This window comes from Prinia subflava, chromosome 2 (assembly GCF_021018805.1).
Source record: "Prinia subflava isolate CZ2003 ecotype Zambia chromosome 2, Cam_Psub_1.2, whole genome shotgun sequence".
NCBI classification, from domain to species: domain Eukaryota; kingdom Metazoa; phylum Chordata; class Aves; order Passeriformes; family Cisticolidae; genus Prinia; species Prinia subflava.
This window is the reverse complement of record NC_086248.1, coordinates 112,103,872-112,127,257: the sequence shown is the minus strand read 5'-3', so window position 1 is coordinate 112,127,257 and position 23,386 is coordinate 112,103,872. Positions and strand designations below refer to the sequence as shown.

The following is a 23,386-nucleotide window of genomic DNA, read 5'->3' as shown; positions in this document are numbered from 1 at the left end:
GCAGGCTTAAAACTTAAGAGGGCCGGTAGGTTTTTTAAATGATGGTTTTTCATCAAGTACACTCTCAAGTGTGGCCAAAATGCTAGATTTTTCTTAGACTCGAGGCTTATCAAGAGGAAAAAGAAAGGCAAAATGTTTCAACGCTGGTAATTTTGTATAGATGGTGTGGGGCAGTGGTCATGAAGTCGTGCAGCTCCACTGAAGTCACAGGCAGGCCCTTCAGTGGGTGACTCCATGGCTCTGGTGAGTCTGGCATCATGAACCCTCCAGGCATCTCTTTGTGGTCCAGTTGTGTTGGGTACTGATGAAAAGAATGGGAATTTATGCCCTAACACAAAAGGAATACAGGGAAACTGCACAGCATACAAGGGAAAGCACTGGACACCACTGGGTCACTGTAGGTCCTGGATCTTGTGTAAATTAATTTTTCAGGGATGTGCTATATAAAGAATTCAGCCAAAAATACATCTTAGAACAGAAAAAAGCAGTGGTTTATTCTTCACTTTGCTTTATTTCTGAGGAAGAAAACTGGTCCTTTTTGAGGAGAATTAGAGCACTAGGCACACATCAGTAAGGGAAAAAACTGAGACACTTGCCTTGCCTTTTAGGCTTGAATGCTTCAGAGTACCTCTGTGTTCTATGAAAGTGAACAGTGTGTATTAAACCATTATAATCAGAAATCAGCTACTGAGAAAATACTTCAGAAACAGAGACAAGGAGTTGTACTACTGCACTGAAGTTGTCAGATAGGATTCTGTGTTTCTCTGCATGAAGAGCAGCTTGGGAGTTTGTCTCTGGGGAAGGAGAATTGGTTTTGCTTCTTATTACCTTGCTCTGATTTTGATTTGTAATAAATTAATTTAATTTCCCCAAGCTGGATCTACCATGATGGTATTCAGTGAGTGATCTCTCCCTGTCCTTATTTCAACTCGTGAACCTCTTGCTGTATTCCTTCACCCCCATCCTGTTGTGGAGGGGAGTGTGGCTTTGTGGGCATCCAGCCAGGGTCACAGCAGCACCCCATTCAGTGCCAGACAGGTCCTGGCAGGTGTGTAGAGCTCTGCCTCTGCCCTCTGGGGGGACTGGGAGCTTGTAGTATCACCTTGTTCTGCTGCTGTGGTGTTGGAGTCCCAGTGGGCCATTTCTTCCTTAGCTTTATCTGAAGTGTCATTCCAGCCTGGACTTTCAGTTCTCTCATCGCAGCTGTCAGTGTTTGTCCATTGCTGTGACCCAATCCAATTCAGACTGCAGTAATGTCATTATGGCAATTGTTCCTAAGCTGTGAGGCAGCTTTGTACATGTCTGTGCAAATGTTGCTTTATCTTACCAGGCCAGTGCTGTTTTATCTTACCTGTGAGCATTAATCATTTAAATGAGAAGGAATTAAATCCTGTAAATAAATGTCAAGAATTTGTTCAATGGGCAAGAATGGGCAAGAGTTTAAGTTCTTTATGAATCATTTTTCATCCTCTAAAGTGCAGATGTGGAGTCCTTTAAGTTGGAAAATTATAATTGGGGACAGAAGCTGTTCAAATATGGGTTTTAAAAGGGAATAATAAACAAATTGAGCCATCATTTGCAACCACTACGATGCCATTAAATATTATGGGAACAAAGAACAATTCCTAAGCTAGTAAAAGAAGACCTCAGGAGTTCTTCCTGACCAAGACACAGACTGATAGCAGGTTGGGATGGGGGTATCTTTGGGAAGCCAGGTGCTGCTGTCTCATGAAGCTGCGAAATGCAGTGCAGATGTGGCTGAAAAGCTGCTCCTTGCTTGGGTTCCTCCTCAATGGGTGCTTCCCTGGGCTTCCCCATTCTGTAAATATTTATCACATATGCAGTGCAAAGTTTCTCCTGTGCTTGAAGCTGCTTTGGTAGTCCTACTCAGGCTTTTCAAAGGAATGACCTCTGTTCCTTGCCCCTGGAAGTCATCAGTGGAGGGGAGGCTATCCTGGAGCACCTAGATGCTGGAAGCTGGCACTCAACTGATGCTACTGGAGGGAGCAGAGTGTGGTTACTGAATAGCCACCCTGTAAAACAAAGCTTCTCTCAGGATGTCTGCCCTGAGCTCCTGTCTGGAACAGATTTGCCTGTGAATTGTCTCTTGTTGGGCCCCAGAATTTTCCAGGGCAGACTGGAAAATTTCCAGTGTTACCAGGTGTGTGTGGCACTGGGTAGCCAGCACGGGAGCCGTGGTGTAGGACAGCGTTTCAGCAGATGGACAGCATTCCTTGTTAGCCCCTCAAGAGCATGGCTCCAGAGTGCCCTGATGGCTGTGACTGCAGTTTCACATGCTGGGGTTGGTGCTCTTCCCCTTTCCTGTGTGTGGCTGCAGGGGATGCACTGAGTGCTGCAAGCCAGAGGGTCTGGCTTTATTACAGGCAGGCAGATCAGAGATTCTTATTTCCCTGGGACAGTTATTTTAGTGCAAAGCTGCAGTGGGAGTTCTTCAAGTTACATTCTTTTCTGAAAGAGATAAATGCCTTGTTTAGACTCATCTGTGCCATCTTGACTGCTTTTACCACCTGATTCTTGCTCAGGTGCTGGCCTTGAGCCATTTCCTTCTCACGATCAGATTTGGAAGCACAGGCTGATCTTGTAGAGATCCTCATCTGCCTCCCTGCCCAGCTCAGCTCCCTTTAGCATTATTGTGGCTCTGTGCAAAGGTGCTTAAATGCCAATAGAAAGCATATGGGTTGAATGAAAGTGCAGGATGCAGCAAAGGGAAAGAGGAAATTAAGCTGTCAGGTTGAGGGGGAGATCAGAAATCCTGTGCAGAAAGGGTTATGTTGTCTAATCACTAAGTTTTGGTTAACTCTGTCATTATTTTGAGGCTCAGGAGCTGTGGGAACAATCCCTGATGTAACTGTGGGGCTGGAAGGGTATGGGAAGATGGATAGCAATGACATCTCCATTAATGCAGAGAATATTCTGCATGTGTATGTGAGCTCTTTACCCAGCACCTTGGGTTACTGTGTTAACTTCAATACATTTTCTCTTTTACAGGTAAGTGATGGTTTTATATCCTGAATTCCAAGATAACCTTGGAACCTTAAGAAATGATTATTGATAAGTGTATTTGTGTTGGATCCAGGTGCCCATAAAATATTTCACCAGAGTGCTGAGAGCATGTCCCCTGCTTTCCTGCTGTAGTGGTGAATTAGTGTGCACTTGTGTCTAAACAAGGATATGAACCAGATTTCATTGTATGTGTGAACAGTCAGTGCTCAGTGTTTGAAACGTTGAGAGGCTGTGCTCACAGCTTTTACTGCTGTGGAGAAAAAAGTTTGGTTTCCTTAAAAAAACCAAAACAAACCCCCCCAGAAAAAACCTTTAGGATGTGTTTTTAGCTTTAAAACCATGCAAGAAGTTAGCATGATAAGATTGACAGACATAAGAGTTACACAAGGTAGGAGAATGGGAACACAAAGGAGCTAGACTGTGGCTCATGCAGACCCTCCTATAGAGTATCCAGCTTAGACTTGTCCCATTTTTCTTTCTGCTTTTAGAAAGAGATGCATCTTTTGTAGGAAACAATTTCAATGAAACTCCCAATTTTCCTTAACAGCTGGAGGAGAGAAGCTACAAAGGAAATCTTGAGGCCTGTAAGCCAGGGCAGTCATTTTTCCAACAAAGTGCTCCGATAATGCAGTAATGGCAGTTGTGAAACATTCTCATGTGTGCATGAATTGTTTTGTTTACTTTGGAGGATAAGAACTGCTGTACAGCTGAAACACCTCCACAAAATGCTTTAATTTTTTTCCTGGGGAGAAAGTACATGCCATGAATCCTTAGTAATTGAAATAACTCTGGAAAGCTGCAAAGGGCTGTGGCTGTTCCTATTACCTGGACATGTGTTTATTGCATCTTTCTATCAATGTTGCATTTTGTGTGGGGCTCCCAGGATGTTGGCTCCTTTCTTGTGTAGTAGAGCTGCTCTTTGCAGCTTGGTGTTACGGTTTTGTTGTAGTGCAGGTGATGGAAGAATGACCCAAAGTCATTGGGTGTCTGTGCTGAGCAGCCAGCAAGTGGCAAAACGTGGAAAGCCTGTGACAACCTCGTTCTGTAAAACCAGCATTGCCCTTCCGTGCTGTCTGCAGAGCCTGCCTCGATGTCTCAGCTCTAGCTCTTAGGTGTGGGTGGTAAAGATCTGTGAAAGTGCCTTAAAAATAGCAATTTGTCAGGCTAGGGCAGAAGAAAAGGGCGGGTTGGCCTGGAATGCTGTGTTGAGGCCAGCCCGTGCCAGCCCTCTGGGGTATTTCTGTGGTACACAGTGCTGTGGGGTCACCCACATGAACATCAGTGCTTGGGGAAAGGAAGTGCGGTTGCCTTGGCCTGAAATGCAGCTGTACTCAAGGCAGAGAGCCCAGGGAAATGATGGTACAGAGCTTCCAGTAAACTCTGAGCTTCACACGTTTGTTCAGATGCTGTGGGACATCTCATCTCCAGTCCAGTTGTGAGTGGTGTTTGTGGTTTAGGGGGGAATTTGGTGTTCTGCTTATACACAACACATAAATAAGAAGTGTCACTCCTCAAGTCTCTTTGAAACCTCTTTTTTTTCTTAACACTATTAGTAAGATTTCTACTTTTTTTTCCAGGTCTGATTCTTAATGTAGTGGTTTTGTCTTGTAATTTATCAGAATCAGCTGTCCTGATACACAAAACACCTTGAGGGACCCTAATTTTGGGTACCAGTGATCAAATATGCATGACCTGACTTTTGTTTTCACTGTGAAGCTTTCCTTACATTTAGCTCTCAGTCATTCAAATGTTTTTTTTCGGATGTAGCCTGTGACTGTGTGGTAGAACAATCACCTGGAGTTTATGGGACCCAAAAGGCCCTGCACTGGCAGTTGTTGAAATGCAGCAACAGAAAACAAGATACATCTGCCCTGATTGCTGTGGTCCCTTATTGCTTCTGAATTTATTCCCTGAATTTGAAGCTTCTTTATGAGCTGCTGTGAACTGGCAACAGAAGAACACATTTTCAGGGAATCCTCTGTGCCTAGTGGCAGAGAGGAGAACAAAAAAGTGATACTGGTGCTGTTTGAAGGAGAAGCTGCGCTCCCAGGATGCTGCTTGGTGTAGAGGCCAGACTTGCAGCTGTGAAAGGATGCAGGGCCTTTCTCTCTGCTGCAACGTGACTTGGATTAATTCCAGGGTTGTGGGGGTCTTTGTGGAGTTTTCCCTGGATTTGTGTGCAGTGATTTGGTCCCTGCCTTTACATGCACGTGCTGCTCTCAGTGTTTCCTGGCTTCCCCTCTGTAACATCTTGTAGCACACCATGTGGATTGAGCCCAGGGAAGTGTTCCTGAAGCCTCACAGCTCAGACTCCTATCACCACTTACCTGTGGGGCATCTGGCACTGAATTTAAATTTGATCTGTCTTAATTCAGGCCTCATTTTTCTTCTGTCTTTCTCTGTTTTTCTTCACTGAGCTCACTGGTGTGCAACTGATGAGGCTGCAGCATAGAAAATAGTGAGTCATAGCCCCTTAGTAGCAGACTGCAAGTATAAAATACAGCACGCATCATCATCCACAATATTTTTTTTTAAACAAAACAACACAGGCCAGTGATTCAGCATCAGTGTGGGTTGCAGTACGTTAAGGTTTGTCCTGAAGCCCTCCTGCATCTGGTTTTTTCCTTCATTTCATGAGTTGAACAGCCCCCCACCCCCCTGCCCTCTGTTTTTTTGTGCTGTAGATTCCACAGTAGCTGGGCCTGCACATCTGTGTGCCTGTGAAGTCTCCTCCCAGACAGATGGGATGCTCTCAGGATGGGCAGTGCTGCTGCCTTTCCAGCAAGCCTCCATGCCAAGGGTTTCTCTGTGAAGAGTAGCAGGCAGCTGGTTATTTATTGCTGCAATAAGCACTGGCAAGCAAATGACAATATTTAGAACTGTGTGCTGCTTGCTGTTCTTTTCAGCCTGCCGAGGGACTTCTGGCTATGCTCTGTTTGTGTTCTCTCTGGGCAGAGGTGGAAGCAGCTGAGGGCTTGAGTCTGGCAAGTTCTCTGTGTTTTGTAAATATAGCACTGCCTGTGTCAGAGAGGTTGTCTTACTCCAAAACTTACTTGGGTTTGTGAGGAAGGTAAAGCCTTTGCATTCCTGCCATCCATAATTGCCTACAGACTGTTTTATACAGCTCAAAGTAATAAAGCGATGTAAGTTAGTGCTAAAGGAGGTCCCAGCTTTGTACAGGCAGGAAAAATTTGGGGGGTTTTTGTGTGGTTTTTTTGTTGTTGCTGTTGTTTTTTTTAGTTGGTTTGTTTGTTGGGGTTTTTTGGTCTCTTAATCTGAAAATAGGAGACAAAAAGAACCTGAAAGACTAAGCATGGGAGAACAGAAAAGTATACTCTAATGCCTTCTAGATGAATGGAGGCTTTGGTACTCTCATAGGTCTGTTTTTATATGTGTATTTCTGTCTCAAGAAATGATGCAAACCTTTTCTTTTTTCTATTTTTAAAATTAAATTTAAGCCAGTAATGATCTCGAGAGGAATCTGAATGTTGATTCTGTGTCTGTTGGATGAAAAGGAAAGGCAGTAGAATCAAAATCAGTCACTTCTTACACAGCAGGTAATTAGATGATAAAACTCAGTGCAACAGGAAATGATTGAGGCAAGGAGCTTAGCAGTGAAAGAAAGGGGACTGTGCACTGATTTGGGTAATAAGAGCAAGCTCAGTCAGTAATTCTGCCTGATACAAATGTTGCTGAATATGAATACATCTGATGGTTTTTCAAGGCTATGGGGGAGCAGCTGGGCAGCGGAACAGGGAATACTGTGGAGACAATGGATGTGCACATCCTGGCCCTGGTAGGCCAGAAACCACGGGAACATAAAGTAGAAATGTGAGGGAGGAAGCGAAAAGGGATGTGGTACTTTGTTTTGGAGAAGTCATGTATAACTGCACCTGTAAGGCTGTTAAACAATATTTCTAAGAAACATTGATAATGTGATTACTGCTGGGCAGTGGGAAGTTTTACCTGAAGCTGTGAGAGTGTATAACCTGAGCTCTGGATCATTAAACTGGCTTGTTGCATGCCAGCAGTGGAGTCCCATCTCCATCAACCACTGGCTAATTCCCTGTGGCAGGTCACACCCACGTGTCCCCAGCACGACCCTGCCACCTAGAGCAGACCACAGCTGGAGGGACATACCAGGCTAGAAACTGATCCAATCCTGCCTGGCACCTCCTTCCTTTCCCCTTTTGAAAAGAGCATTCCCATCCTGCAAGTGGCAAAGCTGTTGCCAATGCTGTCGCAGGTACATCTCTTGCCTTCACTAGACTGTACCTCTTAAGCACTGTTACTTGAAAATAAATCCTTAGATAAGATGCCCAGGAGCAGGAGGGGGTTGTTGGACTGGAGAAGCAGGCAGGGCAGAGTTGAAGGAGGGGACAGACTTTTTTGGGGTCCACAGTGTAGGTTGTATTTGTGTATGTGTAAATTTTACAGTGGCACTTTACTTTATTAATGAATTACCCACTGAGAGATAAACCAGAAGTACAGCGACTTGTACACACCTAAGGAGTGCTCATCCTTCATATGCTGATCCAATGCCTAGCCCAAGTACTATTCATAATACAAACTTATTTTGAGTGCAGTTATTTAAGCAGTTATTGTCTGTTAAGATTGCAAAGAAATCTCTCATCTCCACTTCTGGTCATGGTGGAACACAAGTGGGATCTGTTTCATGGTATCTTACCATTCAGTTGCAATTTCTTGAAAGGATGAACATTCTGCTGAAGTGCTGAATTGAAGCAGAACCTGATTTATAGAGCTACAATCTGCAATCTCAGCTGAATTTAACACTGCTGCTTCCCTGGATGTCTAATGAGGTTATTTCTAGGTTAATTTTTCTCCTGATGCAGTCTTAATTAAAATGTAATGAAGGCATCAGGAGTTGCAAAATAAAATAATGTGAGAAGATCTGTTTCATGCTTCACCAGTGCTTTGTGGTAGGATGTTTGTTACAGCTGCTAATTATTATTTTGTATGAGGCACTTGGCCAATAGCATTTGTGTGTGTGAATCCTGTGCAGAGCCTGTGGCAGCATTTCAGAAGTGCAGTTAGCTCCAGTGCCCGAGACACTGAGTGTGTGCCAGTGGCTTTCATGCCTGGGTTGGAATGAATGGAGGGAAATACTAGGATTCTTAAGCCCTGCTATCTTGGAATATAAAGGGAAATACATTGTTAAGAAATCACCTATTGCTGTTACCTTTCAACAACCTGCTGATAGTTAATGGAGACAGGGATTTATTTCTGATGTAACTCTAGCTGGAATTTTTTTTTTTGAAGAATCATTCTTTTGCAGAAGATTAAAACAAAAATGATCTTGATAGTTGGATGTGATACACAGAATGAAAGCATCATCCTCCTGTCAAGTAAACAAACAAACCACTTTAACCACTTCTTAATATGATTTTAGAAGGGAATCCTTCTGAGAGGATCTGGCAGGAGTCTCTCACCTATTGACTACAACCAGAATTTGCCTTTCCAAAGCAGTACTAAATGAATGTGTAGGGATCAAACTGAGCTAAATGCTCTTGCAGCAAAGCCATGGAACCAAACACATCATTTCATGGCTGTACTGTTGGAGCTAGAGCCAAATTTGGCCTCCTTAGAAATACTACAGTTCTATGTGCCACAAGATCCTGTGGCTCATCCCAGTTCCTGTGGGATCTTGAGGCAGGTGTTAAGGCAAGAGTGATCCCAAAACAGTGGGGTGGTCAAATTTGAGGGAAGACAGGAGGCTTTCTTTGGTTTAGCAGCCGCAGTGAAGGTATTTACTGGAACCTTCCAAGCTTTGTGAAGCCCTGCCAGGCAATGGCTGGACCCTCCCTTTCTCCTCACCTCTCAAACAGCCCTCAGTGGCTTTTCTCACTTATTAGCTTGCTGCTGCAATCTGCTTCCCTCACTTGATTATTGCATGAGAAAACAATCAGGCTTCGCTGCTGTTTGGGAAGCTGTCACATCTGGTAACATGTCTGGGGTTTTCCTTTTGCAAAACACTGTTGATTGCCAGTTTGAAAACAGTGATTTCTGGGACCAGTGGGTTCCTGTGGATTTTACTTTTCTTCAGGACACCGCAGTATCCCTGACTGTAATGACAAATGAAGCGACAGAGGTGACTGTGCTGATTTAACTCTTAGCTTTGTCTTTTTCTGTAACTCTTTGCCCAAAAACATCCTTGTTCTCCCCCTGTGAGTGTTTGTGAGGACATCTCTGGTCTCATTAACATTCATGAGAGTATTCCCTAAAGCTCAGTGCAGTCTTTAAAGCATGTCCCTGTCCAAAATGTGCTTTGGTGCTCATTAAGTCCTGCTTAAAGGCAAAAAATGAAGACAAAGGCAGGGCACTAAACCACCTGTTGCACCTGAGCTATACCTTGGTACAAGGAGCTCTCTTGGGGAGAGCATCCAAAGGAGCTGCAACTTGGATGGCTTCTTACTCTCTGGATAGCTCCTGAAATCCTACTGATGTGGAGGGTATAGTTCATTCAGAGGGTTAATTGGAACAAATAAATAAAACCTAAGGCACTTTCTCTGTCTCTGCAGAGCTCCATGAATGCACTGCAGATGAGCAGGGGTGTGGGGATGGATGCTTGGACAAGAGTTGAAGCCTTGCTCCAGTCAGCAGCGCTCTGGGAAATGGCATTGGGAGAGTTAATGTGGAGATGTTGGCATCTCTTGCTAAACGCTTTTTCAAGTCTGTGGATTTAGAGTATTTCAGGTTATTGCTGCCTAGGTGTTCTGCTCTTGGGGTAATATTGCAGAATGAAACAGCACATTAGCTGTAAGAGAGTATTTTATTAAAATACTTCTTAGCTTGTTTCCTGGCAAGAAACTTTTCAAATATTCTCCCTTTCATATGTGCTCAGTAATCTGTTCATCTTTTTTCATAGTTTTTTTAATACTGTTACAAAACTGGTGAGTGTTTGGGTGGTTTTTTTTTTAAAGGAAATTAAATTCTGTTCTCAGCTAGGGGCTTTTCATTAGGCTTAGTCTGTAGCGTGTGTCTCTGGAATCAGCATCAGCCTGATACTGGGCTATAATTGGCTTTTGTGTCCTGTCTGAGCAGAGTTCTCCTCAAAACCTAAGATCTGAGGGAAAAAGTAATTTGTGCAGATGGCCTTCATAAAACAAAGACAGATTAAATCTGGAGCTGTCACAGAATTGCTCTTACAGATGCATCTGCTGCAAATAATTACCTCTCTTGAGCCCAGTAAGTTAATCAGTGTCTTTTGTTTGTGTCTGCGGTGAAAACAATTAAAAGCTCATTTCCTGGTTTTTAGGTAAACCTACAGATTCTCTGATTTTTAGGGGTAATTAGATTTATTTTGATGTGTATCACAGTCCAAAGTGTTCCTGTTGGACAGCTAGCTGTCTGTAATATAATTTACTTGTAGCCAGGATGTAATTTCTTTTCAGTCACTTTTTTTCCTTGGGATGGTTTTTGCTAAAGAGTTCAAAATCCTTTTGTCTCCTCTCATGTAAATTACATTTAAAAAGCTTAAGGCTCTTTGTACAATCATAAGAAACCTGTAATGTCTGTTTTGGTGACCATGAGTGTATTTGAACAACTTCTCCCCTGCCTTCTTTTCCTCATGGCTTGGCAGGAGCGTGAATTGTTGAGCCAAAGGTTGGGAAAAAAAAGCTCTAAAAAAGTCCCCAAGGTCTTTTAAACCCTGTAGTACATGGTAGTGATGGTAGACTCTTAAAAAAGAAGTGACAAGAGCACACCCCACGATTAACTTTGCATGCCTTCTGTAGGATGGCTTCACTTTGCTCTTTGTGCTCTGCTTGTGGCTTAGATTTTGGCGTTCCATCACAAGTGCCATGTCACTAAAATACACCTTTTGTCTCCACCTCTGTGTGAATACCTTAATCTCTGAACTGTGTCAAGGCTGTGCTCCAGCAGGCTGGCCTCTAATATTTTTGTTCTAAAGAAAGAGTGACAGCAGCTGCAGAGAGGGCACTAAGCCTCTGTGCAGGCAGGCAGATAGATTTGGTTTATTCTAATTCTCAGTGAACTTGTATTTTATCCTGATTCAATTGCTTACTCAAGGGCACAATTTATATTTTTTGTGTGTGTGCCCTTAATGCATTAAACATTTTTCTAGCTCAAGGAAGCATCAGATGTCTTTTCCATTGTCTTAAGAGTCACGACTAAACTTGAGCAGTGGATGTGGCCAAGGGAAAGTGGAAGAATGTAGAAGTGGGATTTGTTTGTAGAGTGGAGGCAATAAAAAACTCCTGTGCTATAAACATAGAGATTTTAAAACCTCAAAGCTGAGGGATCTCCTGAATATCAGTTTAATTTTCTGACAGCTGTTCCTGACTTGGTTTAATTAATGGGAAATGCACATAGACACCTTTTTTGTAATTGAATAATGTTCAAGTCCAAGTCACTTTTAAATATGAGCATTTTCTGGTACACTCTTGTATGTGCAGCTGCAGCTTCTTTAAGAGGCTCAGGTGTTTATATTCTGTGCAGAAGTGTCCTCTTGCAAAGGTGCTGAGGCTTTCAGATGGCTTGTGAGGAAATGAAAGAGATTAAAGTAGCAGGTTGTCAAGGCAGTGGAACACAAATTAATTACTTGCATCCTCACATTGCCCACATGTGATCTAAAAAAACCCTGTTAAGTAGCCTTGGAAGACAAATCCTGAAACTTTTCAGATCAAACTGAGCTGAAAAGGTTCACTGAAGCCTTTCTTCCAGAATTCCAGAATTTATTTAGAAATAAAACAGATGTATTGGCTGCAATCACGGAATCCAGCCTCTTTGAATTGCCTACTCTTTAGGCCTTTTACAACAAAATTCTTGAGCTGATCACAAACTTCTTGGGATTTAAAAAAGTTAAAAGAAAATTACCCCAAGGTGTGATCTGCTGAGTTATGTGGGCTGTCAAATCTCACCCACTAGCCAGTGACAAATAAGAACCAGGAGACTTGAGCTTGTACTGGAGCACAGCTGTCAGGAGCATCTCCAGCTTGGATGTAGGAATTGTCCAGTGGTAAACTTTCCTTTTTATTTGAAAAATGGATTCTGCCCTCACTGTAAAGGACCTACACAAACCACACAGTATTATCATTAAATTTTATCATTATGCAATTTTATAATTGAAAAAAAATGCAGATTTTCAGGTATTCATCATGTTAAATATTTGCTTTTTCCTTTGAATAGGTGAATGGCCATATTAGTATGGTTACCACTATTAATTCTGTTTGTATTAATGTTTCCCAGGAGTGCTAATCTGTATCATTAATTCACTGACATTTTTGAATGTGGTTGCACCTGTGTTCTCATACAGATGATAGAAGAGCAATGGGAATTGCTAAATGCCCCAGTTACATTGGTTGTTTCACATTTAAAAAAGCGAAAGAGCTGTGCAATTTTAGGAGTCTGATCAATCAGCTGCAAATTCTGAACTTGCTGGTGTTTCCTCTTATCTGCTTCTGCAGTCTCTCTAGCTCCTAATCAGAGAACAAACTCTAAACAAACACAAGCATTATTCATCTCCCTGCTCTGTGAAAGTCATACAAAGACTCCCACATCACCTTGAAAAATAGTTGTGGAGTGGTTCTGTACTGTTTGTAAATGATCAAAATATTTATAATTGCAAATATCAGATGGGTTAAGTTTTTAAAAGTTTTCTTTCTTTCCCTGCCTTGCTACCTGTGTGATTATTTTTGAATGAGGTAGATATTTTCAGTTAGGCAATCTTAGGGTGTAAGGTGGGTGAAAAATGTTTCACTTAATAAAGGAACAGTGGAGTTGCCCTAACTCACTCTGGTTTATCTATCCTTTTATTCACCTTATTTTGCAGGAATTAATTAATTTTTCTGCTCACAAATGTTCGGTTGCAGTAACTGTCACTAACCACAGTTCATCAGTAGCTGGAGGAGCTGCAAAAAAACTCTAAGCAAGTGCTTCACACAGCACCAGGCTCTTTCCTGATGAAGTGTGTGCAGCCTCCTAAGAGAGGCATCCTGGTGCTGTGTGATAATAACATGGGATGGGCAGTGTAAGTTTTGTTTTATTTAGTTTGCTTTGTAAACAGGATTTTGGCTCTCACTTGCCTTCATAGTTTACCCAGAGCTGTATCCGAAATTAATTGGGGTGAAATGTTTGATTTGGGGCAGAACTGAGAGGTTTGGGTGCACCCAGATCTGCTCATGGCTAAGAAGTTTTCATTAAGAGCAGGACTAAAAGGCTGTGTAGAGCCAGGTAAAAGAGTGTGAACAGGTCTGGAGTGACTGAAGCCTTTTGCTGTTTGCCCTTTGAGGGCCAAGCTGGGAAATGCCTGCATTGCCAAACCTTCCTCATGACTGACTGAGAAGACAAAGTGAGAGGATGGGGATGGAGACTTGCTTGCTCAGTGTTTTTTCTTCTTTATAGCTTCTAAAATCATACTCCTTGTCCAGGACCTTCTCCCTTCTGCTCTGTACTTCAGGTTTCCTCAGTCCTTTCAGAGTATCACAGCCATGGCACCACCTAGAAAAAGTTGGGGAGGCGAGTGCAGCCCTGAGGATTCACTCCTGATACCCTTCTTAGGTCATAACCATTTCCAGTTTCAGTTTTCAGTGCTTGGGTTATTAGCCACAGAGCAATTCCTGCAGAAAGCTGGCTCGTTAAATGGCAAAACAATTCTGTTCAAAGCCCAATTTTCTCTCAAGCTAGTTCCGATGGAAGAGATTTTCTGTGATTCCCAAAACAGTGTGTAGATAATTAAGCAAAAGCCCTTGTGGTTCTCAAGCCTCCAGCATTTGTGAGTGGTCTATGAATGTGCCTATTGCTCTAGTCCAATTTCTGTTCATTACCTGATTTTTGGCAATACTGCAGCAAAACTAGATGGCTCAAATATTTATTCAATATATACCTTTAAAGTAGCAAGCCACAATGTCACAGACTAGTGATGAGAAAATGTCTCCCAAGTTATTAAACTTGTATATCCTGTTTGCTTTTCATTGTAGCCTGTGCAGTTTGTGTTTTCTGTCTCTTAAAATTTCCTTGATGGCTGTTTGATGTATCTGACACTGATTTTTTTCAGTGTCAGGCTATTTCATTTATTAGCCTGTGGAAAGCTGATGGGTAGAGATTGGTATCTTGCTTCCATTCTTATTTTTGAGTCTGTTTTTTCATTTTTAATCAATGTCTGGTGCACAGGCTCCTGCTGGCAATGCAGAAGAAGCAAGCCCCAGGCTGTGTGACCTCCCAGCCCCCTGGGAGGCTGCAGAGGATGTGGCTCTGCTCTTTTCTGTGCCAAGGCACTGCAGGCTGGCACATCTCTGCACAGCCTCTTCAGTGCTCACAGCCACATCAGGCCTACAGGGAGACTGGGAAAATGCCTCATTCTGCCTGCAGATTTCCACCAGGATATCAGTAGTTTTCTTTACCTTTGTACCTGCTATTTGCCTGTGCCTTTTGAGATTATTTCTGTGTTGTTTTTATTCTTCTATTCCTGCTTCTAAAAGGAGAGCTGGCCTTTCTGTGTTTGTCTGACGTGCATGTTTCCAGGAGTGTGGCACAGACAAAAGAAGCACGGTTTCAAAGGCATCTTACTGCAGGTAAATTCAGGAAACCATCTCTGCAAATGTTCCTCCGTTGTCCTTTGTGAAAGATGAGTCCTGACTGGAGGCAAACACCTTTGATCTGAAGAGGTACAGACTGCACACATTCAGCTGTTTCACTCGCATCCAGAGGGAGTCAGTCCATCTCTAAGCATTTCTTGCAGTATTCCCACACTCATGCTTCTGGTCTTAGACAAAAATGAAAGATCAGGATCTTAAAATCTGATAGCCACAATGTACCCTCTTGTTCTTCTGCTGTAGCACTTGCAGTGATCTTCTCCTGAAGGATTAGTAAAGTTAAAGCTTAGATGGCATTGTTTTCCACAGAGCTAAAATCTCTATGTCTTCTTTTAAGTTTGGAAAGAGCATCTGTGTATTCAGCACTCTTGAAAATCAGTGCACCAATCTGAGATCTGAATCTACCTGTAAATTTGTACAATTTGTGCAGGGCTGAAATGCCTGTGATCTCTTCAGTGTTACCTCTCTGTGTGTTTGTGGGTGTTAAGATTAATGAGTGGGACTTTCAAGTGCTGTAATGACAAGGGAATGCAGAGTACACTGAACAACTTCTCGTCCCATCTCCTTTTCCAAGTTCAAACAGTCTGTAAATAAAGCAAATATTTTGTTAAATTTTATATAATATGTCAGTCTTCTAGTCTGTTTTTATTATTAAAAAAGCACTGTCACGGCAGGCTCTTCCCCTTGTATTTTAGCTGTATGAGTAGCATAATTTCCTGTTTTTCCAGGCAAATGTCATAAACATCACTCTCCAAGGAGATGCAGAAGGTAGAATGTTTGTAAACTGATGTTGGGGCTTGAGCAGTTTATCTCCAGTGAGAGCTGTCTGCTTATTCTTGCCAAAGGCATTAGCTGCAGATTATTGGTCTTCTTGGTTGCTGCAAATGTGTAACTGAATGAGAGACAAAATATTTAGTACAGAAAGAAAGGATATTGCTTTGGGTTTTACTTTCAATAATTGCAAGTGGAGTGCTACTTCCTCAATAATACTTGTAATCTAGGGCTGTTTCCTGTCATTGCCAGTGGCCATTACTGATTATTTCAGAATAAGTGGCAGTTTTCCTCTTTTTTATGTCAGCCCCATCCTCAAAATGGTATTTACAGCATTCAGTGTACTGCCTGTTGGGCCCCATTCTTACCTCTATAAAAGGGTTTGTTAAAGCCCTGAAAAATGGGATTTAATGACTCTCTCAGAATATTTTTTTTTGCTAGCCTGGCCTGTGATCACTAATTCTCATCCAGATAGATTTTCAAGTCCACTTTTAATTTCAGCTCAAAACCTCATCAGTTCTAAATGACCACATCAGCAAAATGTCTGAAAGTTCAGTATCTTTCCTTTGTGAGCCTTGCCAAAACCAGGAAGGATTTCTCCCTGCTTGTCTTTCACCTTAGGACCATGAAGAACGTTGTCTTCAGACCCTGTTCCTCTCCAGGAGAGGTATCCTTGGATGACTCAGGTTCCCAAGGGTCTTTCTCTTAGCTGAAGAGGTGGGCACAGCAAATCCTTTGTTGAATTCTGGAGTTTCATCCCTCTTAGTAAAATAGGGTTTCTTAGGAAATGCTTCTTGGGTCAGAAAGAACTAACTTTACAGAATCAGCTGGGGAAAAAATGAGAATAGACAAGACTGGAAGTGACAATTTCTAGGCTGGAAGAAAATATAAACGGAAATAACAATCATTTGCTTAATTTGTATAATGTAATTAAAGTGAGAAAACTTCTTCAGGCACCATAGAACACAGATTTCCTCCATAAAATTTTTACCAATCTCAAAATCTTTTCAATCAGTGAAAATCAGATAGGCAAGATTGTTTCTCACCTGTTTGAAGCACCAGACTTTAATTCTGAAACAGGATGAGCTTAAAGACAGATATGATCTGGGGCTAAAGTAGAGCCTTCCATGTATTAAAAAAAAACCCAACAAACCGTACATCACAGATTAAAAGAAGGAAAACCCCCTCATTTTACTAAAAAATCCTCCTGCTCACAGGAAGACAGGAGTCAAATCTGAGTCAAATGGTGAGTCTTCCCTGTGGGCAGAGCAGTGCTGAGGTGGTAAGGGATTTGACATTCTGATTTTCACCACCAGAGAAGGCAGAGGCTTGGCCAGGGGCTGCTTGTGTTGGGTTGTGTCTTTCAGAGCTTGGAGCCCATTGGCATGTTTGGCTGTGGGTAAGGAGAAGATGCTCCAGCACAGCAGTCTGTGCTCGTGAGCTTGCACACTGCTGGTCTTACACTCACCTCCATGTGCTCTCCTAATGCCTAATTAGCAGCTGAGCAATTAGCTCAAGAAGCTTCATCTGAGTTTCCTCTGGGAAATTGATGCCTTTACACAGACACGGTGAGTCAGTGAGTTCCTAAGACTTTGTCTATAACAGGAAAGCAGCAGATAATTGCAGTTTATAAAGGCCCTTGATGCCCTCATCTGCTGGATAATGACTTCAATTGGCAGTTGATGTTTTCAGCTATGTAAATTTAAAAAAAAAATTATTTATGTTTCAGAGAAGGTTTCCCCTAAATAATAGAGTCTTTAACCTTAGGTCTTAAGCAGTGTCTGAGACAAATAGGATGCTTTAGGGTTTCTTACTGGCTTGAGAATCATGTAAATTAAACCACTATAAGTATACCTGTTTGAAGAACTCTTAAATTTGCTGTTTGTATTTTTGGAATGATTATGAACTCCAAGGGAAGGAGTTACCATGTGAAAATAAAATCCCAGGCACCCCAGTGTTACGTTTCTGCCCATCCCTTCAAAGACATCTGTGATGTTTGCAGTGACACAGGTCCCCGTGTGCTGCTGCACTTCCAGCAGCTGCTCACAGACAGTTCCATGCAAAGCCCACTGCTCTGGGGCCTGGCTGAGGATGGATCATCATCCTCAGGCTCTTGGGGCACAGCTGTAAGTGGCAGTGTTTATGTTCTGCTCCTGCTTTTGCCCATACCTACTGCCCTGGCCTCTGGGGCTTGGTTGCTTAGAGACAGACCTATGAGGTGGCAGTGGTGTTTATCTCTTGGCCTTCAGCAGATCAGGAGTGTTAATTTGTAGTTCATATTGTAGCTGATTTTCTCTGTGGTTTATTAAATCCTGTGTTTAAGCAGTGTGTTCTCTGAAAGCTTTCACTGAGCTGAGTTTCCCAGCTGTATTAAACGCTCGGTGCAGCAGGCTTCAATGGGAGCTCTCAGAGCAGGGCAGGGTTTAATACCAGTGTGACATTTGGAAGAGTGTCCAGGGGAATGCACTGTGCCTTCATACTGCATTTCAAGAGCACTTTACCATTTGCCAGCCTTTTTATTTTATTTGAACTTCAGATTCCTAAGGGGGTTAGACTGAAAGGGAAGAGTTTTTATGCTTCCCTAAAATAACTGCTTACGTCTTATTCCACGCAAATTGAAGACCCCCCACTCAACTTTTCACACCACAAATGTGCAGCAGAAAGAAGGAAAAAAAGCAAAGAATCTGACTCAGTACTGGGCCATATCCAGTGCTATTCCTCTGTCACTGTCTCCCTTTTCTGCTCCAATCCCCAAATTCTTCCCTTTTTGCTGCCTGTAGCCCACCCTGCCTTTCTCCAGGTCTGCTGTCAGAGCAGCAGGCACCAGCAGAGCTCTTGGCCAGCACTCAGCAGTCAGACACAGCCACGTGTGCCACTCCTGTGGGCTGGGGGATGAGGATTGTAGCTGGTTATGTCATGTGTAAAGCAGAATCTCACAGATCCCATTCTGCCTGCTGCAGATGACAACAGGAGAAAGCTGGTCTGTGTGGCACCAGGGAGACAGCAAAGTAGCAAGGCTTATTATGTTCTTATTTTCACTTTCAGTTCACAATTTAAATACCCAAAAGGAACAATTTTGCTTTGCTCATAACAGTCTTTTTGAATGATAATGTCGTTGGAAATTTCATTTTGCCTTTGCCCAAGAAGACAACAGCTGTTTTCTGCAAGGCAGAGAAATTGTAATCTCTACAATGATTCAATACTGTGCACCAAAGGCTTTAGGGTCTGTCATTTACTCAGTGTGATAAGTGTTTGTGCAGTATTTAGCAGATTGATACTTATTTTCTTGATGCTTGTCTTTTTGGTGCTATTCCAATTTAAGTGTAGTAATAAAAATCCAGCAATGCAAATGTATTTCTGCTCATGTAAAGGAATGTGATCAGCAGTTCACACATGGGGTTTTAACTGGTGTAATCAGAGGAAATGTTCTTAATGCTAGCAAGGGCAATAGAATTTGATCGTCAAATGTCTAGATTTGCAATTTCTGAGTACTCAGGTGTGTGATTCCTGGAAGGCTAAAGTGCTTTGTGAGATTGGGGTAGAGAGAGCTCCTGCCAAATTCTCCTTAAATTTCTTTCTTCCCTGAGCGGAGAGGAATTTCATTCCCATGATGATACATGCACTCCCACTGGAAAGCAGCCAGGTGGAAAGAAAAAGAAACCAAAATATGCTTTTCTATGCATGAAGTGTCTCAAGTGCTCAATACACGTAGGGAGTTCAGCTGCACACGGAATGTGCTCTCGCCTCCTGTGCAGATGGATGCATCCCTGAACTCACGTGAGCTGGCACAGGTTTGGTTTCACTTGGGAGCTCTGCTCTGATCCAGCTGGGATCACCTCTCCTTGAGCTTTCCCATATGGACATGTCTGATGGAGAAGCAAGAAGGGATCTTCTAAGAGCAGGGTGAGGGCTAGAGCCACTCTCAAGGACGGCATCTGTGTTTACTTGTTCTAGCACTTCATGGCAGCCACAGAGCCTCCCTTGTGGATGATTGCAGTCACCCCAGGTAGATCCTGACAGGCTGGTGGGATAAGAGGAATAATGCAATCTGTGAGGACTTCACTGTGCTTGAACACAGTCACACAGAAACTCAAACAGCTGCATTTTCTGTGAGTGCAAATAATAATATTGCTGCATTATTGCCTCTCTGAAAGTGGCCCAGGTTCAAAGCAGGGTTTGGTTATGGGCTTCAGGCAGTAAGGTTGTGTGCTTGTACCAGATGGAGCTTTTAAATTTTCATCAGCAGGTTTATAAACGCAAGAACATCCTTTTATCTGTGCCCAGCTCTTTTACTAATTAGCTGCAAATGCTGAACTTCAATTAGCATGGAGTGGAGGAACAGATGAAATAATATACATTCTTACTCATGGTTATCCATCATGTGAGAATGAAATAGATGTTAATAATGACTGTTTCAGTTTTTTAAGGCTTTTCTATTGGTGTTCCCCCCCCACCTTTAATACTCAGTAGTATAAATGAGTGAAAATAGCTAAAAATAATGAGCCAGATTGTCTGGTGATGAAATTCTATTGCAAGCAAAGAGTGAGAGTTTTGAGCCTTGCTCATCTTTGCCTTGACTCCTGAAGGTGTTGGGCCAAGCCAACACAAGGGTGTGTGACAGTTGTGTTGTTCAGTTCCATGGAAGGATTTTACAAAGGCATTTATAAAACTACATTTTTCCTGCTGCTGAGAGGTGGCCAGAGAGGTCTAGGCTTTGAAGCAACACTGCTGTGTGTTGTGAGAGAATGCCAGCTTTTCTGAGGGGTGGAGAGACAAAGGGATTGATGAGTTGAATGCTGTCTTTGCCTTTAGCAGCACGTTTGGCCTACAGCGTGTGCTTGTGTGCTCTGTGTGTGCCCCAGCTGAGAAGCTCTTTCTGGACCCTGCAGGCATCCAGCTACTGTGCTTGTTCCCTGTGGTTTATAAATCATTCAGGAGATTTGCACCTTTCAACAGCAGTACCAGCTCTTCAGAGGGTATCGAGGAAGGATCTCTACCTTAACTCACAACTTCTAGGCAGGAAAAGGTTTGGGTGTATTTTCAAACATCAGCCTTGGCACACAGCTTGAGAATGTATTGGAAAATCATCAGGAAAGCTGAGGAAAGGCACCACTTTGCGAGGTGTAGATTGGTTCTGGGAATTCTGCATCCAGCTTTTCATGTCACAGAATCATAGAGTGCAAAGGGGTTGGAGTGGACCTTAAGGACCACGTAGTCCCAACCCTCTGCCATGGACCTGGATCAGGTTGCTCAGGGCCTTACCCAGCCTGGCTTTGAACACTCCCAGGGCTGAGGCATCCATCCCTGTTGGCTGTCCTGCCTTAAGAAGACTTTGCTGGAGAAGTAATCTGCTAAGAGGATAGGACCTGCTTTTGGGAAATAGAGATGCATAAATCTGAAGCAGGAACTGAAAGAAAACTGTTCTCCCAGTAATAGTGATGGAATATGTTCTGACTAACCAAACCCCAGAATACACCTCTGAGACACTCCCTGTCTGTCTTGGATGGGTTGTGCTTCAGCATAAGGATGTCAGCCTTATGGGCCATAGTGACCTTGGAATAAAATGCAGTAGAATGTCTGAAGTTGGAAAAGACCTTTAAAATCGCTGAGTGCAACCATAAACCTCACACTGCCAAGTCCACCACTGAACCATGTCCCCAGGGGCCACATCTTGTGTTGTTTAAACACCTCCAGAGATGGTGACTCAAACACTTCCCTGGGCAGCCTGTTCCAGTGCTTGACAACCCTTTCTGTGAAGAAATCTTCCCTAATATCCTCACTAAGATGGTAGGAGAAAGGCAAAGCAGCGTTGCTAAAGTCTCCCCTGATGACACAAAACCAACAGAATTTTTCTTTTCCCAACTCATGCAGCTTGGTGTGTGAAGCTGGAGGCAGCTGCTGCTCTCTCACAAAATGTGGCTGTGAGCAGGAGGCAGCAAGAAGCCGGCACGACACAGGGGGCTGCAATTGCCACAGGAGCCTGAGTCCAAGTGCCACTTGATCGGATTATCAGAGATGCATGAGGCTTCAGTTCTAATCATAGGCTGGGAGGTTACTGAGGAAAAATGGATATGTCCTCTGATCTGCTGTTCTGATGCCATAGCTCACTGTTAAAAGAAGGCCAACAAGCTTTTCTTTGTACTGCAATGGAAGTGACACATTGCAAGGGGAGGGAAAGTTCTATTTAAAATTGCAAAATCAAAGATGAAGTGCAATTGAGAAGAAAGATCAAAGACAGGAAGTGGGGACAGGAATAAAGAGATGAGGTACAGCGTGGCTGCACAGCCAGCCTAATTTCATGTTAATGAATCTCTGCTTTGGAAGGGAAGGGTGGCTCTTTGTGTACCAGCAGAGGAAAACAGCCTTCTGCCCCCAAACTGAGACTCCCTTTGAACATGGTCTCCTACCAAAATGAAGGACTGCACTCTGCTTCACATCTCACAGAATCACAAGAGACCAAGCTCTTTTCTGCCTGCATCCTGCTTACGTAACTTGCAGATGACAGCCGTGCAACCTCTGGCTGAGCCCTGGAAAATTTCCTTGTTGGTGAGTCAGGTGCTTGGCAAACGGTCTGGTGCAGTGGGCTCTGAGAGGAGATTGCAGTCAGAGGCACTGCCTGGGTACCAGAGCCCAGCTCAAGGTCTCTTTGTGGAAATGCTTCCTCCTGGAAGCTTGCTGATCCCTGTTGTGCTGTATTAATTAGTGCAAAGCATCCCCCTCTGAAGGGGGAGAAGAAGGAGAAAATTGCATTGCTCTGAAGCAGGAGAAAACCACAGCCCTGGCTGTTATCCAGAGATGTGGGTCAGAAAAAAGGAGAAGAGCTAGGCAAGAACGAGTCCTTGGCCTTTGCATTAATTTTATCCATAGAAATCCCATCAGGATGTGGGGAGAGTGTTTAGTGCAGCAGGGCTGCAGAAGTGGGATTTCATGGGGAAGCACAGAGTCCCCCTTTGCAGTCCTCATTCTGAAACTCCATGCAGTTCCCAGAACAGTGTTGGTTTGGGGGCTGTGAATCTGCCTGAAAGCTGGAGGCCGGGACTGCACGTTGTGCTGTAGGAGTAAAAGTGAGAACTGTGAAAAGTAAGGATTAGACCCAGGGACGAGGGAAAAACCTGAAACAGATGCAGAACTGTGTCAGCTGCAAACCAGAGTGCCTTGTGGGTCAGCTGTCAGCTCCAGGAGCAGCAGATCCCGATTTCCACTTCTTTGGAAGTGTAACCGAGAGGAGCCAGGAGATCTGTACCAGCAAGCAGGTCCAGTGACTGCAGTGTCAGGGCTGGGACAGCTGTGAGGTGCCGAGATCAGCCCATCTTACACTGCTCTGTGCAGGAGGGCCCTGTGGCAGCCCAGCTGTGTTCAGAGCAGCACTTGGTTTGCTCGTGCAAAGAGCCTGTTTGCCAGACTGCAGTGGGAGGGGGGCAGAACAAGACTTTTCCACAGGGATGACCTGGTGACTAATGAGTCTCATTGATCCTCTGCTTGCAGGAGGGAGCAATCCATCATCTGCAGCTCCTGCAGGCTCTTCTGCTGAAGGCTCTGAGGCAGCAAACGTGAACTGTTACCCAAAATCAGGGCTGTGTGAGCCCTCTGAACCTCATGATTCTCTGCTCTCGTGGATGTGTGAACGTGATGGTGCAGAAGATCCCAGCGTCAGGGACTCTCTGGATGCCTTCTACAAAATGTATTGCAGAAAGCAGCCAGAGAGGGAGGACCCGGCCTACGAGGCAGCCTCACGGTGTCTGTCACAGAAGATTGCAGAGCTGGGACAAAAGGATGGGACAAAATACGTGTCACGTTGCCTGCAAATGGCACAGTTGGTCTTGAACAGAGATGGATGTAAGATCTTTCCAAACCACCCCCCTTCTGCTTGCTTTTCAAAGGCAGCTGAAGGAGAAGTCTTGTTGGAAAACAGGAGGAGGACACCTGGACTCTCAGATGACGTCCTGCAGTTTCTCTTGAAACAAACACGGGAGGAACGGAGCCCTGATGGGTCACAGGAGAAGTGAGCAAGACACTGG

At 43.6% G+C, this 23,386-nt stretch overlaps 1 protein-coding gene across 1 annotated transcript in view; it reads left to right on the top strand.

The window, feature by feature from the left end:
• Positions 1-23,386, top strand: part of SHLD1 (shieldin complex subunit 1) — a 26,815-nt gene extending 3,429 nt beyond the window's left edge. Inside the window, exon 4 of the mRNA XM_063391633.1 lies at positions 22,854-23,386. Coding sequence (XP_063247703.1) covers positions 22,854-23,374 — 521 coding nt within the window. The 3' untranslated portion in view covers positions 23,375-23,386. The remainder of the gene's footprint in view (positions 1-22,853) is intronic.